The sequence below is a fragment of the Mobula birostris genome, chromosome 1 (assembly GCF_030028105.1).
Source record: "Mobula birostris isolate sMobBir1 chromosome 1, sMobBir1.hap1, whole genome shotgun sequence".
Taxonomy (NCBI): Eukaryota; Metazoa; Chordata; class Chondrichthyes; order Myliobatiformes; family Myliobatidae; genus Mobula; species Mobula birostris.
The window spans coordinates 206,815,557-206,831,658 of record NC_092370.1 but is presented as its reverse complement, the minus strand read 5'-3'; the positions used below and the strand labels follow the sequence as shown (position 1 = coordinate 206,831,658).

Here is a 16,102-nt window from a genome sequence, read left to right as displayed (position 1 = left end):
AAATCATGGGAGATGAGGATCGATGTGGGAAGGAAGCTGCAGTTCCCAGAGATGGTGAAAACCACACTTCGACCAGACGTCGTGCTGTGGTCTCCCAAAGACAAGAAAATCATTCTGGTGGAGCTCACAGTAACATAGAAGGAAGGATGCGAGGAGGTTCAAGAGAAGAAGGCCCTGAAGTACCAATCCTTAGTCCAGGAGTGCAGGGACGAAGAATGCAGATGTTGCTATATCCCATGGAGATCTGGCTGTAGAGGATTCCTAGCAAGGTCGAATGGAAGCTGCTGTCTGAACTGGGCTTCATGAAAAGAGCAAGAACCAAGCAGCTTGCAGTATGGGGGAGGAAGCAAGAAGAGCCTCTTGCTGGATATGGAGCAGGCAAGAGGAGTTGAACTAGAAGTCAGGAGCAGATGGGCAGTGACTTAGCCACCATTGCTGACCCATCAAATGGCGAGTGCAGTGGTTAAAGGTCAAAAACTCTATAAAGGCTAGGCACCACCTGACAATTTCTGCTCCTGGCCAAAGGCCATGGTTACCTCATCAGGTAATTGAAAATAGCACCCCGCTGTATGATGCAAGTAGATATAACAATCCAAAAATAGTGTCAATACTCTTTTGAGTAGAGAATGAATTTTTAGCCAACCTTTCTTGAAAAACAAAAACAGACAGTTAAGCTTAGCTTACCTCTCGAAATTAATCTTTCTTTCCTTTCCATAGAATTTAACACTCATAAGGCAAACATAATAAACTTCTGTTAAATAACTGGCTTAAGCCAAAAATGGAATTTAATTTTTCTAAATGTAGGCTTGGTAAATTTAAATACAGGTTGTAAATTGATTTTAATTGATTCTGTTTACAACATGAAAATTTATTGACAATCTTGAATAGTAAAGGGACTAAAAAACTACAAGCCAAAGCAATAGGAATAAAAAATAACCCAAGAGAATTTTATACGTGACTTTGAAAGAAAACATTTTCTTACCAAGTGACATGATCAGGGTCAAATATAGATCTAGCATGTGAGACCTGGGCTTGTTTTTTTTGCTGCACAAATGCTCAATTCTGATAAAACCAGAGATAAGCACACATGGATTTCACCTTCAACTGAAATAAGACAATTTCTATCCTTGCTTTTGATGCTTGTTAAACAAAAACAAAAGCTTGCTCACACATGTAAGGAGTTGAAAACTACAGCAAAATGTTCATTGCCTTCCAATGAATAGAAGACGACTTTTCTTACACAGGAATCCAAAACTTGTCCAGAGACAGGTCAGTAAATCTCACTGAGTGCACAGACTGCAGCTCACAAAGTTCTTCCTCTTCTCTCAAATTCAAGTTCTCAGGCTGAGCAGAAGATTCAGAGAAAGGGTCTCTCACTTATGTTGAAAGGGAGGAAAAATACTGTTCAATTTTGTTCTGCAGTTCTTCGAGGTGGTTTTCAATAAGATTCGAGACTTTCTGACATCCTCCTTTACTGTCAAGCCCAAGTAGCAGTGGAAACATTTGAAGATTTCCTTTTGTAACATAATTTTTCCAAAGATTCAGTTTTCTTTTAAATCCAATTTACACAATCCATGTCTACAACAACAGCAAAACAGCAGGCCAGCAGCTGAGTCACGGCATGTAAAAAAATTCCTTCTTTAGAACAAGAATTTCCCTCTAATTTTCTGCTACACCAGTAGAGTTTGCTCGCTCCCACAAGTCATTCGGTGGCACGCAAGGGGAATTTGGGGGTGGTAATTTGGGAGGGAGAGGCTGACATTACAGCCCAAGTTGGGTGAGTTAATTCAATGCTCAGAAAACACACTTCACACTTCTGATCAGCCAATTGTCCTACCCTCCGTGCAATGCGGCGCTCACCAATTATCAACAGCCACCCGCATCAAAAACTGAGAATCGACTCAACCAAATAAACATTGTCCTACTGTGCAGTGCCATACAGGGCTGAGAGAACTCTAACGAGATTGCTAACGGGGCTGCTCAGTCACTGCCCACCGCAGTGAGTGCTGCAATTTTTAAAAAATCACCATCTCTCACAGGACCCCTAGCGACCTCTTGCAGAACCCTGGTTGAGAAACCCTGCTTTATAGAATAACCAAGTATTCTTTATACCAGCAGCAAAGTGCATGATATCACTGGTATAAATATCTGTTTATTTATACCAATAACCCAAAAAAAACCTATGAATCTATAATAGCATGATACCTTCTTGCTCTTAGAGTTTTGATGATCTGACTGGTTATAGTATGAAAGTTAGGAAGTAAATGAAAGAGAATCAGTTAAAATTGAAATACCACAGAATCTAAATTTTAAAATGTTTATTTTCCAAAGTCAGCCTTTAAATTCATAAAGCAATAGTTATAGTGCCGCAATCTGAATAATTTAATCAGCTGTCCATCAAAAATGTTGATCAGCAAGGTCATTGGTCTGTTATCATTGCTATACTGTTAAAACTCAAACATTTGGTCTTTGTAAATATCACAAATCTGAAACTATGTTACCTCTCAAACTATTTCTTTGTTAATCTTCATTTTCAATGACACGGATAAGTTCAGTGGCCAAATGCTGAATTTCAATAAACACAAGTTAACCAAATTCCAGACATAATCAATTGTAAAAATTCAATAGAGAGTGCATGTTTGCAGCAAACGAGAAGTATACAAGCTTCTCTGTTACAGAACCTGGGCCTCTGTACCTCCCTCTGCAATTGGATCCTTAACTTCCTAGCCGGAAGACCACAATCTGTGTGGATTGGTGATAACATCTCCTCCTCACTGTTGATCAACACTGGTGCACCTCCAGGGTTGTGAGCTTAGCCCACTGCTCTACTCTCAGTATACACATGACTACGTGGTTAGGCACAGCTCAAATACCATCTATAAATTTGCTGACGATACAGTCATTGTTGGTAGAATCTCAGGTGGTGATGAGAGGGCATACAGGAGTGAGATATGCCAACTAGTGGAGTGGTGTCGCAGCAACAACCTGGCACTCAATGTCAGTAAGATGAAAGAGCTGATTGTGGACTTCAGGAAGGGTAAGACGAAGGAACACATACTAATCCACAGAGGGATCAGAGGTGGAGAAAGTGAGCAGTTTCAAGTTCCTGGATGTCAAAATCTCTGAGGACCTAACCTGCTCCCAACATATCAATGCAGTTATAAAGAAGGCAAGACAGTGACTATACTTCATTAGAAGTTTGAAGAGGTTCAGTATATCAACAAATACACTCAAAAACTTCTATAGTTGTACCATGGAAAGCATTCTGACAGGCTGCATCACTGTCTGGTATTGGGGGGGGGGGGGGCTACTGCACAGGACCGAAAGCTTTAGAGGGTTGTAAATTTAGTCAGCTCCACCTTAGGTACCAGCCTACAAAGTACTCAGGATATCTTCAAGGATCAGTGTCTCAGAAAGGCAGCGTCCATTATTAAGGACCTCCAGCACCCAGGGCATGCCCTTTTCTCACTGTTACCATCAGGTAGGAGATACAGAAGCCTGAAAGCACACATTCAGCAATTCAGGAATAGCTTCTTCCCCTCTGCCATCCGATTCCTAAATGGACATTGAACCCTTGAACACTACCTCACCTTGTTAGTATATATTATTTGGGTTTTTTTTGCACTATTTTTAATCTATTGCATATATGTACGCTGTAATTGATTTATTATTTTTCTTCTATATTATGTACTGCATTGAACTGCTACTGCTATGTTAATAAATTTAACGACACATGCCAGTGATAATAAACCTGATTCTAAATTTAGTAAAATGGTAGCTTCAGATTAAAATCTGTCACGAGCCTTGTGGCCCATCAAGCCAGTGTTTATGCCGATTTCCATGGCATGAAGCGACTGAGTGTATGAGACCCTCTCCCCCACCCCCACCCCCCAGATAGGACATCAGTCTATTGTGAGGTTAACCCCCAGAATTTTTGCCGGTACCCATTCTCAGCTGGGTAGACAGGAGCGTTGTGTGGTTAAGTGCCTTGCTCAAAAACACACACACACACTGCCCCGGCTGAGGCTTACACCCATGACCTTCAGATCACTAGTCCAACGCCCTAACCACTTGGCCACATGCCACACAAATTTCACGACATGCCGGTGATAATAAACCTGATTCTGAATTTAGTAAAATGGTACTGTAGCTTCGTCATGAAAAAGCTATAGCAATGACACTTAGCAGGTGCACTATTTATCTATTTGCTTCAATTCAATTAAAAACGAAGTTAACAACGAACCCACATTAAAAAAATTTGAGCACTCTTCCACAGCTTTAAACACCTGTCAAAAATCAAATCTGTATCCAAAGACCATGCTCATAACAGACTAGGTTATCTACTGATGACAGCTGAATTTGTTCGAATACGGTCACCCACAAATAACAGATGTGGATATTAAATGGAGAGCCCAACAACATAATGTTAGTCATGACTTGAGGAGTGGTTTACTCATCTGGTTTTATTTAGCTTTTAAACTGAAGTTAATATCAAAATTAACATTTCTCTGGAAATATTTTAAATAAAAGTCTGAAAATGCCACAAGGAAAAAAACATTCACAATATTTTAACCATCCAACTGACCCTTATTTTGAATTTTTAGTGATTCAAAGAATTGCTCATTTTCTCTCAAACCATTACCTATAGCTTCATTCCCCATTCCACCGCACCTCTGCAATTTCCTTCAGCCTCGAATGATTATACATGCACCAGTCTTTTCACCCCACTGTGTACAAGCAACCAATAAAATCTTCTCCAGCTTTCCATTTAAAAAAAATCATTTGACTTCCAGCATATTTTGTTTCAGATTCACAGTAGAGTGTTGATTTTATATCATTCGATCTAGCTGCAAGCTCTTTCAACTGTGCTCCTTGGCTTATTGTTCATTACTTAGCTCCTTTATTCAACTCTTCTCATTAAGAATCCTCAGTCATTCAGTCCAAAGATTATTTCAGTAGAATGTAGGTTGTACTTGCAAGTCTAGTTAGCAGTGAATTGCCTTCTTAACCCACTACATTTCACATAATTAATGTTGTCTCACAGAACAATTAGGTAGGGAATTCCAATATTCTGTTTCTCCAATTGCCAAATAAATGCCAGCCTGAAAATAATAGCATCCAATTGTTAAAGTACTAGAATAAGAGATTTCTTAAAATATGGTTAAGTTAAGAAATCTCAACTTCAGAGGAAGCATGGAGTAACTTAAAAATGCTTTGTTTTAAAATCTATCCAAAAATCTTTTTTGATCTTAAAGATTTTACATTAGAAGTCATATCCCATACTGTATTTGAATTTTGCTCAGCTATTTGTACCCATTGGCCCTGTGGCTCAGAAGGGTAGGGAAAGGAAGAGGATGGCAGCAGTAATAGGGGACTCTATAGTTAGGGGGTCAGGCAGACAATTCTGTGGACGCAGGAAAGAAACTCAGATGGTAGTTTGCCTCCCAGGTGCCAGGGTCCAGGATGTTTCAGATTGCATCCAAGATATCCTGCAGTGGGAGGGAGAACAGCCAGAGATCGTGGCACATATTGGTACCAATGACATAGGTAGGAAAAGCGAAGAGGTCCTGAAAAAAGACTACAGCGAGTTAGGAAGGAAGTTGAGAAGCAGGACCACAAAGGTAGTAATCTTGGGATTACTGCTTGTGCCACGCGACAGTAAGTTTAAACTAGAATTGTTGGGGGGTGGGAACCGAACTGAAGAGACTGGGGAAGTAGGAGGTTGGCTCACAAATAGAGAAAGCTTGTAGACAGTGCAAGAGGGAGGATAGGCAGGGGATAGAGAAGGGATGCTCTCAGACCGAAGGTTTGAGATGTGTCTATTTTATCTTAAGGATTATTGTGAACGAAGCGGATGAGCTTAGAGCGTGGATCAGTACTTGGAGATATGATGTGGTGGCCATTACAGAGACTTGGATAGCTCAGGGACAGGAATAGTTACTTCAAATGCTGGGGTTTAGATGCTTCAGAGAGTTACAGGGAAGGAGGCAAAAGAGGCGGGGGTGTGGCAGTGTTGATCAGAGATAGTGTCATGGCTGCAGAAAAGATGGATGCCATGGAGGTATTGTCTACGGAGTCTCTGTGGGTGGGGGTTAGGAACAAGAAAGGGTCAATATTTCTACTGGGTGTTTTTTTTTAAATATAGGCTGCCCAATAGTAACAGGGATATCGAGGAGCAGATAGGGAAACAGATCCTGCAAAGGTGTAATAATAACAGAGTTGCCGTGATGGGAGATTTTAATTTCCCAAATATCGATTGGCATCTCCCTAGAGCAAGGGATTTAGATGGGATGGAGTTTGTTAGGTGTGTTCAGGATGGTTTCTTGACACGATATGTACATAAGCCAACAAGAAGAGGGGCTGTACTTGATTTGATATTGGGAAATGAACCTGGTCAGGTGTCAGATCTCTCAGTGGGAGAGCATTTTGGAGATAGTGATCATAATTCTATCTTCTTTACCATAGCATTGGTGAGAGATAGGAACAGACAAGTTAGAAAAGCCTTTAATTGGAGGAAGAGGAATTATGAGGCTATCAGGCAAGAAACTGGAGGCTTAAATTGGAAACAAATGTTCTCAGGGAAAATTACAGAAGAAACTTGGCAACTATTCAGGGGATATTTGTGTGGAGTTCTGCATAGGTATGCTCCAATGAGGCAGCGAAGTTATGGTAGGGGTACAGGAACCGTGTACAAAGGCTATAATAAATCTAGTCAAGAAAAGAAAAGCTTACAAAAGGTTCAGAGAGCTAGGCAATATTAGAGATCTAGAAGATTATAAGGCTATTAGGAAGGAGCTTAAGAAGGAAATTAGGAGAGCCAGCAGGGGCCATGAGAAGGCCCTGGCGGGCAGGATTAAGGAAAACCCCAAGGTATTCTACATGTATGTGAAGAGTAAAAGGATAACATGTGAAAGAATAGGACCTATCAAGTGTGACAGTGGGAAAGTATGTATGGAAACGGAGGAAATAGCGGAGGTACTTAATGAATACTTTACTTCAGTATTCACTATGGAAAAGGATCTTGGTGATTGTAGAGATGACTTGCAGCAGATTGAAAAGCTTGAGCATGTAGATATTAAGAAAGAGGATATGCTAGAGCTTTTGGAAAGCATCGTTGGATAAATCGCCGGGACCGGATGAGATGTACCCCAGGCAAAGGATGAGATTGCTGAGCCTCTGGCGATGATCTTTGCATCATCAATGGGGACGGGAGAGACTCTGGAGATTGGAGGGTTGCAGATGTTGTTTCTTTATTCAAGAAAGGGAGTAGAGATAGCCCAGGAAATTATACACCAGTAAGTCTTAGCTCAGTGGTTGGTAAGTTGATGGAGAAGATCCTGAGCGGCAGGATTTATGAACATTTGGAGAGGTATAATATGATTAGGAGTAGGCAGCATGGCTTTGTAAAGGGTAGGTCATGCACGAGACTGATTGAATTTTGAGGATGTGACTGAACACATTGATGAAGGAAGAACAGTAGATTTCAGCAAGGCATTTGCGAAGGCAGTGGTCCCCAATCTCCAGGCCACGAAGCATGCAGGGGTGCAGAGGTAGCCGGGACGCACCCAGCACATCTTTTAAGAAAAAAACCGAAATAAACAAACTAATTAATTAGGTGCCGCCCAGCACATAAATGTCAGCCCAGATCACAGGCAATTGCCGATTGCGTAGAGCAAGCCTCTGATCTGGGCCGACATTCACGTGCCGGGCGGCACCTAATTAATTAGCTTGCTTTTTTCTTAAAGATGTGCTGGGTGTGTCCAGCTACCACTGCACACTTTGCAGCCCAGTATTGGTCCACGGCTCAGAGGTTGGGGACCACTGTGCTAAGGTACCCCATGCAAGGCTTATTGAGAAAGTAAGGAGGCATGGGATCCAAGGGGACATTGTTTTGTGGATCCAAAACTGGCTTGCCCACAGAAGGCAAAAAGCGGTTGTAAATGGGTCATATTCTGCATGGAGGTCAGTCACCAGTGGAGTACCTCAGGGATCTGTTCCGGGACCCTTACTCTTCACGATTTTTATAAATGACCTGGATGAGGAAGTGGACAGATGGGTTAGTAAGTTTGCTGATAACACAAAGGTTGGAGGTGTTGTGGATAGTGTGGAGGGCTGTCAGGGGTTACAGCGGGACATTGAGAGGATGCAAAACTGGGCTGAAAAGCAGCAGATGGAGTTCAACCCAGATAAGTGTGAAGTGGTTCATTTTGGTAGGTCAAATATGATGGCAGAATATAGTATTAATGGCAAGATTCTTGGCAGTGTGGAGGATCAGAGGGATCTTGGGGTCCAAGTCCATAGGACACCCAAAGCAGCTGCGCAGGTTGACTCTGTGGTTAAGAAGGCATACGGTGTATTGGCCTTCATCAATCGTGGAATTGAATTTAGGAGCCGAGAGGTAATGTTGCAGCTATATAGGACCCTGGTCAGACTCCACTTGGAGTGCTGTGTTCAGTTCTGGTCGCCTCAATACAGGAAGGACGTGGAAGCCATAGAAAGTGTGCAGAGGAGATTTACAAGGATGTTGCCTGGATTGAGGAGCATGCCTTATGAGAATAGGTTGAGCCAACTCGGCCTCTTCTCCATGGAGCGATGGAGGATGAGAGGTGACCTGATAAGAGTTGTACAAGATGATGAGAGGCATTAATCGTGTGGATAGTCAGAGGCTTCCCCCCCCAGGGCTGAAATGGTTGCCACAAGAGGATACAGGTTTAAGGTGCTGAGGAGTAGGTACAGAGATGTCAGGGGTACGTTGTTTGTGTTTTTTTTCCCCCCCACAGAGAGTGGTGAGTGTGTGGAATGGGCTGCTGGCAATGGTGGTGGAGGTGGATACGATAGGCTCTTTTAAGAGACTTTTAGATAAGTACATGGAGCTTAGTAAGATAGAGGGCTAGAGGTAAGCCTAGTAATTTCTAAGGTAGGGACATGTTTGGCACAACTCTGTGGGCCGAAGGGCCCGTATTATGCTGTAGGTTTTCTATGTTTCATTACAAAGTTCTGGACAACTCTAGACATTACAATTTAAAATATCATTTATGTCAGAACTTTAAAGCACATTTGTTAGAGAAGCAACATATTCCTGATACCACGTGTACACACAGTGGCACATTTTACAAGCTGTGAGCTGATGTTCCAGCTTTTAAAGTTCAAAGTAAATTTATTGTCAAAGTATAAGTAAGTCACTATATACAACCCTAAGATTCATTTTCTTGCAGGCATACTCAAATCTATAATAGAGAAACAACCATAGAAACAATGAGAGACTCCACCAACTTGGGCATTACACTATTATGCAAAAGACAACAAACTGTGCCAATACAAATGAGATAAATAAGCAATAGATACCGAGAGCATGAGATGAAGAATCCTTAAAAGTGAGTCCATAGGTTCTGGTGCATTTCAGTGATGGGCAAGTAAAGCTATCCTCTTTTGTTCAAGAGCCCAATAGTTGACAGGTAATCACTGTTCCTGAATCTGGAGGTGTGAGTCCTGAGGCTCCTGTACTGTCATCCTGATGGCAGTAGTGTGAACAGAACATGATCTAGGTGGTGGGAGTCCCTGATGATGGATGCTTCTTTCCTGTGACAACACTCTGTGTGGATGTTCTGTGTTGGGGAGAGCTTTACCCAGGATGGACTGGGACACATCTTCTACTTTTTGTAAGATTATCCATTCAACGGCATTGGTGTTTCCATACCAGGCTGTCATTCAGCCAGTCAATACACTGCCCACCACACATCTCTAGACGTTTGTCACCAAGTTGTAGAGGACATGCCAAAACTTCACAAACTCCTAAGGAAGTAGGGGCACTGCCGTGTTGTGTTCTTTTTACAGATACACTCACGTGCTGGGCCCAGGACAGATCCTCTGAAATGATAACACCGAGGAACTTAAAGTTGCTGACCCTCTCCACTTCTGAACATCCAATGAGGACTGGCTCACAGTCCTCTGGTTTCCTTCTCCTGAAGTCAATAATCAGCTCCTTGGTCCTGGTGACATTGGGCAACAGGTTGTTGTGGCATCACTCAGCCAGCCTTTCAATCTCCCTCCTATATGCTGATCTCACTACCTTTGATTCAGCCTATGGCAGTGGTGTCATTGGCAAACTTGAATATGTCATTGGCACTATTCTTAACCACACAGTCCTAAGTGTAAAGTCAATAGAGCAGGGGGCAAGCACACAACCCTGCGGTGCACCCATGCTGCTAGTCGTTTAGGAAGGTTAGCACATTCTTCTTCAGCATTGATACAAGTGAAGCTGGCTTGAAGCAGGTGGGTACCTCAGACAGTCAGAGAGAGAAGTTAAAGATCTCAATGAATACTCTCGCTAGTGGATCAGCACAGGTCTTATTACTTTTGCTAAGTTATTAGTCAAATGTTAAGCAACTTCACATACTGTGGGATGCACCTTAACCAGTCAATATGAAATTATACCCAACATATGGGAACTGAATTTATATACTTCTTTTGCACAAGGGTGGAAGTACAAGATTAGAAATTACTTAAACAGCCATTTTTCAAATGATTCCCTCCTCATATACTGAAGACAACTATATGTCTGTTAATAGTGTCATGGAGTAAAGAAATCTAGCCCACTGTGTCCACACTGACTTTATTGCCCATTTACACTAATCCCATTTGCCTTCATTTGGACCATGTCATTTTACGCCTTGCTTTTGAAATGTCTCCCAAAAAAAGTGCTTTAATGAGGTCATAGAGCCGGCACAGTGCTATACTGTTTTTCAGCCAACATCGTTGTGTCAACCCTTTAATCTCTGATCCCACTTGGCTTCAGAAGAAAAAACAAGACTTACCTGTCTAGTTTCTCTGCATAACTAAAGTCCAGGTTAAATCTAAAGTCCCAGTAAGTGCCTTAGCACAATCAAATCTTTCTACAGTGTGGCAACCAAACAAGCACATATTACTCTAAGTGTACTCTAAACAAAGTGTTTAGTGAAGTTGTGATACAATGTCCTGGTTTTATATCCTTTGTCTTGATTTATAAGACAAGCAGACTTTGCCACTCTTTGACTAGCACCTGTTGCCACTTTCAAGGAACTACGGGCTTGGACCATGTCTTTTTTCATCAGTGGTTGCAATCTGCAAGATAACCAATTTCTGCCACATCAGTGATACAGTATTTTCAGAGCTATTCATCTGTAGCTCCCACACCAAAAATTTGCAAAATGGTTAGCAGCTGGGTATCAAATTGTGCAACCATTTATGAAACACTTAAAGATTAAACTTTTCAAAGTTGCTGGTGAACACAGCAGGCCAGACAGCATCTCTAGGAAGAGGTACAGTCGTCCTGACGAAGGGTCTCGGCCTGAAACGTCAACTGTACCTCTTCCTAGAGATGCTGCCTGGCCTGCTGCGTTCACCAGCAACTTTGATGTGTGTTGCTTGAATTTCCAGCATCTGCAGAATTCCTGTTGTTGCGAAGATAAAACTTTGTTACTTTACAATTTAAACATAAAGGAACTAGATGTGCAATGCATAAACCAACTGATGCCAAATTACACACATCACTAGTGATAACAAGTTAGAGCATTTGTGTTGCTAATTCAAAAAACATTCATTGACAGTTTTGCATCACTCATAACGGGACTGACGCAGGGACTTGAGGCATCCACCATCCCCCTCTATAGATGCTGCCTGACTTGGCAAGTTCCTCCAGCAGCCTGTTTATTTGCTCACAATAATGTAATCTTAGTTAACAGAAAACATTAGCAACATCTGACCAAACTATATATCTTAATCGAAATAACAGTATCAATAAACCATATTTTTTCAAACCAAGCAAAATCAGAACAGAAAAGGACATAATGAGACAAAAACAGAAGTACTCAAATAATCGGATATTTATTACTTTTCCCAAACAGAGAAAGCACAGAAAGACCCTCTGAAATTCAAGTATATCCTTGGCCTACATTTTCTGTTGAAGTGACAAAAAAAAGGCTAATATTATATTTACAGTATACACATACTTCAGAATCAGTTACCATCTGCACATGAAACTTAAAACAAAAAATTACAAAAATCTGGAGAAAGTAAAAGACCCTGTCAGAATTAAATCACCAAATTTCTAAGTTAATAAATATACTTAAATATTATGCAACTCTATACATCTTGATATGAACATAAAAGCTTATACCATAGAGCTGTACAAATATTTCCACATTGTTACCACTTACAACATATGGTAGAAATTTTGATAAAACAAAAAATCTGTACACTATATTGTGGAGGCTTATTATTTGCTAGCACATTAAAAACATAAAGATTAAATGCCTTTTAAATCCAGAATAGACATAATTTACAATCCTTGCAATCAATAGATTCGACTTTTGCACCTCAGTTTAAAATGTCTAAAAAAATCAAGTTACTTGATATTTTAGCTACCGTTTAAAATCTTAATATAATTTAAATTATAAAAAAACATTTTAGAAGACAGATTAGAAGTACATGTAACCACCTCACCAGGCAAGTATTAATGTTCTTTGTTTTTAAATCAATATATAGACAATTACCAATTAAATCATTTGACTATATCCAATTAACATACAATACTGATAAAAAGTAGTTCACTCTACTACTTCCGTCAGTATTTTCGTTTGACATCGTGCCTTTGAGCTCACCTCCGTGGTTAGGAGAATATTTCTGAAAGAATTGTGAGCGGTTTTCCAATTATGTCAGCTCACGTTAGTAAATCCTAGAATGAAACGCGTCAAATACTCACCGGCATCATTTTGGAAAGGTTTCAATAAAATCCCCCTATGCGGACAAAACCTTCAAATTCTCCTGGTCCCAGGTCACCTCAGCGGCCGGCCAGCAGGCAGCTGAAAGGGGAAGGGTCTGTCTAACCGGGACACGAGTCTAACTCCAGGCCGCTGCTGCCTTCACGCTCAGAGACGTGGGTGGCGATTTAAAAAACCAGGAGGCAAGTGTGGCAATTGCTGAAGAAGGTGTCAGCTGTTGACTCGGACAAGGGGCGGGGGATCTTAGCTCTCAGTCCCCGATTTAACACCCACTTTCGGTTGACGCTCGGTTTCACCCAGGCGTGCCGCCGACACCGAAGCTACAGCCTTCCCTCAACACTCGGGAGCGCGAGGCCCAGTCAGCTGACCTTCGATCGTGGCGTCATCGAAAGTTAGGCGGGCGGGCGTGCAGGTAGGTACTGTATTGTGGCTGCGCGGAGATTGGCGACTCCAATTTGCACCGCCTCCAAGCTTATTAGAACCGCACCCGTCACTCTCCCGCAATGTTTCACTACCGCTTGCAACCTCCGCTACTCTGATTTTTAAATCAATCTAATAACCGGCAAACAGCGCCACGAGTTGTGCATCTGCTTGGAAATGTGAACTAATTGTCTCCTGTGGGTCTGTAGGCTGAGTAATGCAGAGGGAGGTGTGGGACAATTGCATTGCAGCATCTCCCGCCGTCGCAGGGTCCCATGCACACAGATCGCCACCTGCCGCCCTCGGACGCTTTAAACCAAAAAATCGTTTGCTCAGCAGATTAAATAATCTTTTACGATTAAAGAAATTATAGCAAAAACATGAAGAGATTATAGAAAAACACATAAGAAAACTGATAGCGTATTTGTGATCTAGCTTGTATAATTGTAACAAAAAATGTTTTAGAAGCAAAAAATGTTAACTGTTTTAGTTGTATTTTAGGTAAATTTACAAATAGAATCGTAGAATGCCCGTTGCGGAGAATCTTGGTCTTTACCAACCGTTAAATCTTACAACATTTGCCCCAATTACTAAATGCATCAATTAAAAGTTAATGGATACCAGTTGCCTTAACATGGGAGGCGTAATTCTTCACTTTTAATTCTCTTTTAATTGTGCTATTCCACTTCGTTTTACAATGAGTAACAACGATTAGACGTCTTCAGTAATTAAAACATATTAACCTGAGGTTATATAAATTAAGGCAATCGTCGAACAGTCATCATTTTTTAAATAATCACTCATGATTTGGAATGCTGTTATTGAAAGTGGTGCAAGTAGATTCAATAACATTAAAAGGGGAATTGAATAAATACATAAAGGAGCAGACTGGGTTATATTGGTTTATTTATAACAGACACTCATCTGCTATGTTCTAATTTACGCAATGTACTACAAGTTTCAATATTGTTTACTACAATATTCGTGGGCAGCTTTGGATGTACTGACATTGCTTAACATTTTTTGCTAAAAATAGGGTTGGGTGGAGGATAAGCATATTCTAAATAGCTGAACCATGTTAAGGGCTTAATGAAATGAGACACTGAACTGCTTCCACCCAGTCTCACACAATTAGATCTTGGAAAAATAAGTAATCAAAGTAATGAATATCTAGCTCTTGCCTCCACTGACTTGTGCCAGGCATTTTATGAAATTGAAATACATACAAAAAATCATTGTTCAAGAAAAGTAGAAAGTGAAAAGGGGCAATTTATGACAGCAGTATTGTCTGATGAGAAAAACTGAAGGGATTAGCAAAGTAACTATCAAAACTATGGAGGAAGATAATAATAAAATACTTCAGTTACAGCAATATGTTTGGGAATATTGCTTCAGGAATTTACCAGGGAAATGGGACCAATAAACAATACATTAAATAGTAACATAATTGCATTTAAAACAAATAGGATGCATTACGCAAACTATAGGAAGATGTTTCGAGCCGAGACCCTTCATCAGGACTAACTGAAAGAAGAGCTAGTAAGAGATTTGAAAGTGGGAGGGGGAGATCCAAAATGATAGAAGACAGGAGGGGGAGGGATGGAGCCAAGAGCTGGACAGTTGATTGGTAAAAGGGATGAGAGGAACATGGGACGGGAGGCCTAGGGAGAAAGAAAGGGGGAGGGGGGAAGCCCAGAGGTTGGGCAATAACAGATGGGGTACGAGGGGGAGGTGGGGCATTGGCAGAAGTTAGAGAAGTCAATGTTCATGTCATCAGGTTGGAGGTTACCCAGACGGAATATAAGGTGTTGTTCCTCCAGCCTGAGTGTGGCTTCATCTTTACAGTAGAGGAGGCCGTGGATAGACCTTTCAGAATGGGAATGGGACGTGGAATTAAAACGTGTGACCACTGGGAGATCCTGCTTTCTCTGGCAGACAGAGCGTAAGTGTTTAGCAAAATGGTCTCCCAGTCTGCGTTGGGTCTTGCCAATATATAGAAGGCTGCATCGGGAGCACCGGACGCAGTATATCACCCCAGCCAACTCACAGGTGAAGTGTCGCCTCACCTGGAAGGACTGTCTGGGTCCCTGAATGGTAGTGAGGGAGGAAGTGTTGGAGGTGGCAGAAGTTACGGAGAATTATATGTTGGACCCAGAGGCTGGTTAGATTAGATTATGAGGACACACAGTCCTCTTTCATTCTCATTTAGTAATGCATGCATTAAGAAATGATACAATAGGTGAGGACAAGGGGAACCCTATTCCTAGTGGGGTGGCAGGAGGATGGGGTGAGAGCAGAGACATCACTATTAGTGGATAGTTAATGCATTACTTATATTTAAGGAATGGGGGAGAGATTATGGATCAACAGTTAGCCCAGCCCCAGTGGTGGAAAAAAAGAATGAGGCTTGACAGGTAAGATCTAGATATGAGTTTTAGATTAAGGGGTTGCCCACTTAATAAGGAATTTGAGGCAGAACTAGTGAATAGCTTAGGCTGGAATAAACATATTTTTGAACTCTTTTTTTATGGATAACAGGAAAAAAGCTAGGAGTGCGCTGCTGGGGCTAACATGAAATCAGCCATGACGTTTAATGATAGAGCTACTGGGGCCAAATCACCAGTTCCTAATCCTTACAAATTTTGATGAGACTACAGACAGTTCTGTTTTTCATATTTTGAAATGGATGGATACACTGGCCAGGGTGCAGAGATTTACAAAGGATAATACCAGTAATGAGTGGTAGGACAAAGATGAGGGGAAAAAATGGAATGCAAAATCAAGCAGCACACACAAAATGCTGGTGGAACGCAGCAGGCCAGGCAGCATCTATAGGAAGTAGTACAGTCAACGTTTCGGGCCAAGACCCTTCACCAAAATCAATGTTGTCATGACCCATTTCTGCACCAGAAATCCCATGTAAT

The 16,102-nt window shown here is 41.4% G+C and overlaps 1 protein-coding gene across 2 annotated transcripts in view; it reads right to left on the bottom strand.

Annotated features, from left to right (window-relative positions):
• The window catches only part of ppp1r13bb (protein phosphatase 1, regulatory subunit 13Bb), an 84,713-nt gene extending 71,500 nt beyond the window's left edge, over positions 1-13,213 (bottom strand). The window contains exon 1 of one of the 2 annotated variants that reach the window (XM_072269802.1): positions 12,740-13,213. In XM_072269802.1, coding sequence (XP_072125903.1) covers positions 12,740-12,748 — 9 coding nt within the window. In that variant the 5' untranslated portion in view covers positions 12,749-13,213. The remainder of the gene's footprint in view (positions 1-12,739) is intronic. The other variant, XM_072269819.1, reaches the window with a different exon arrangement.
• Between the last annotated feature and the right edge of the window lie 2,889 nt (positions 13,214-16,102).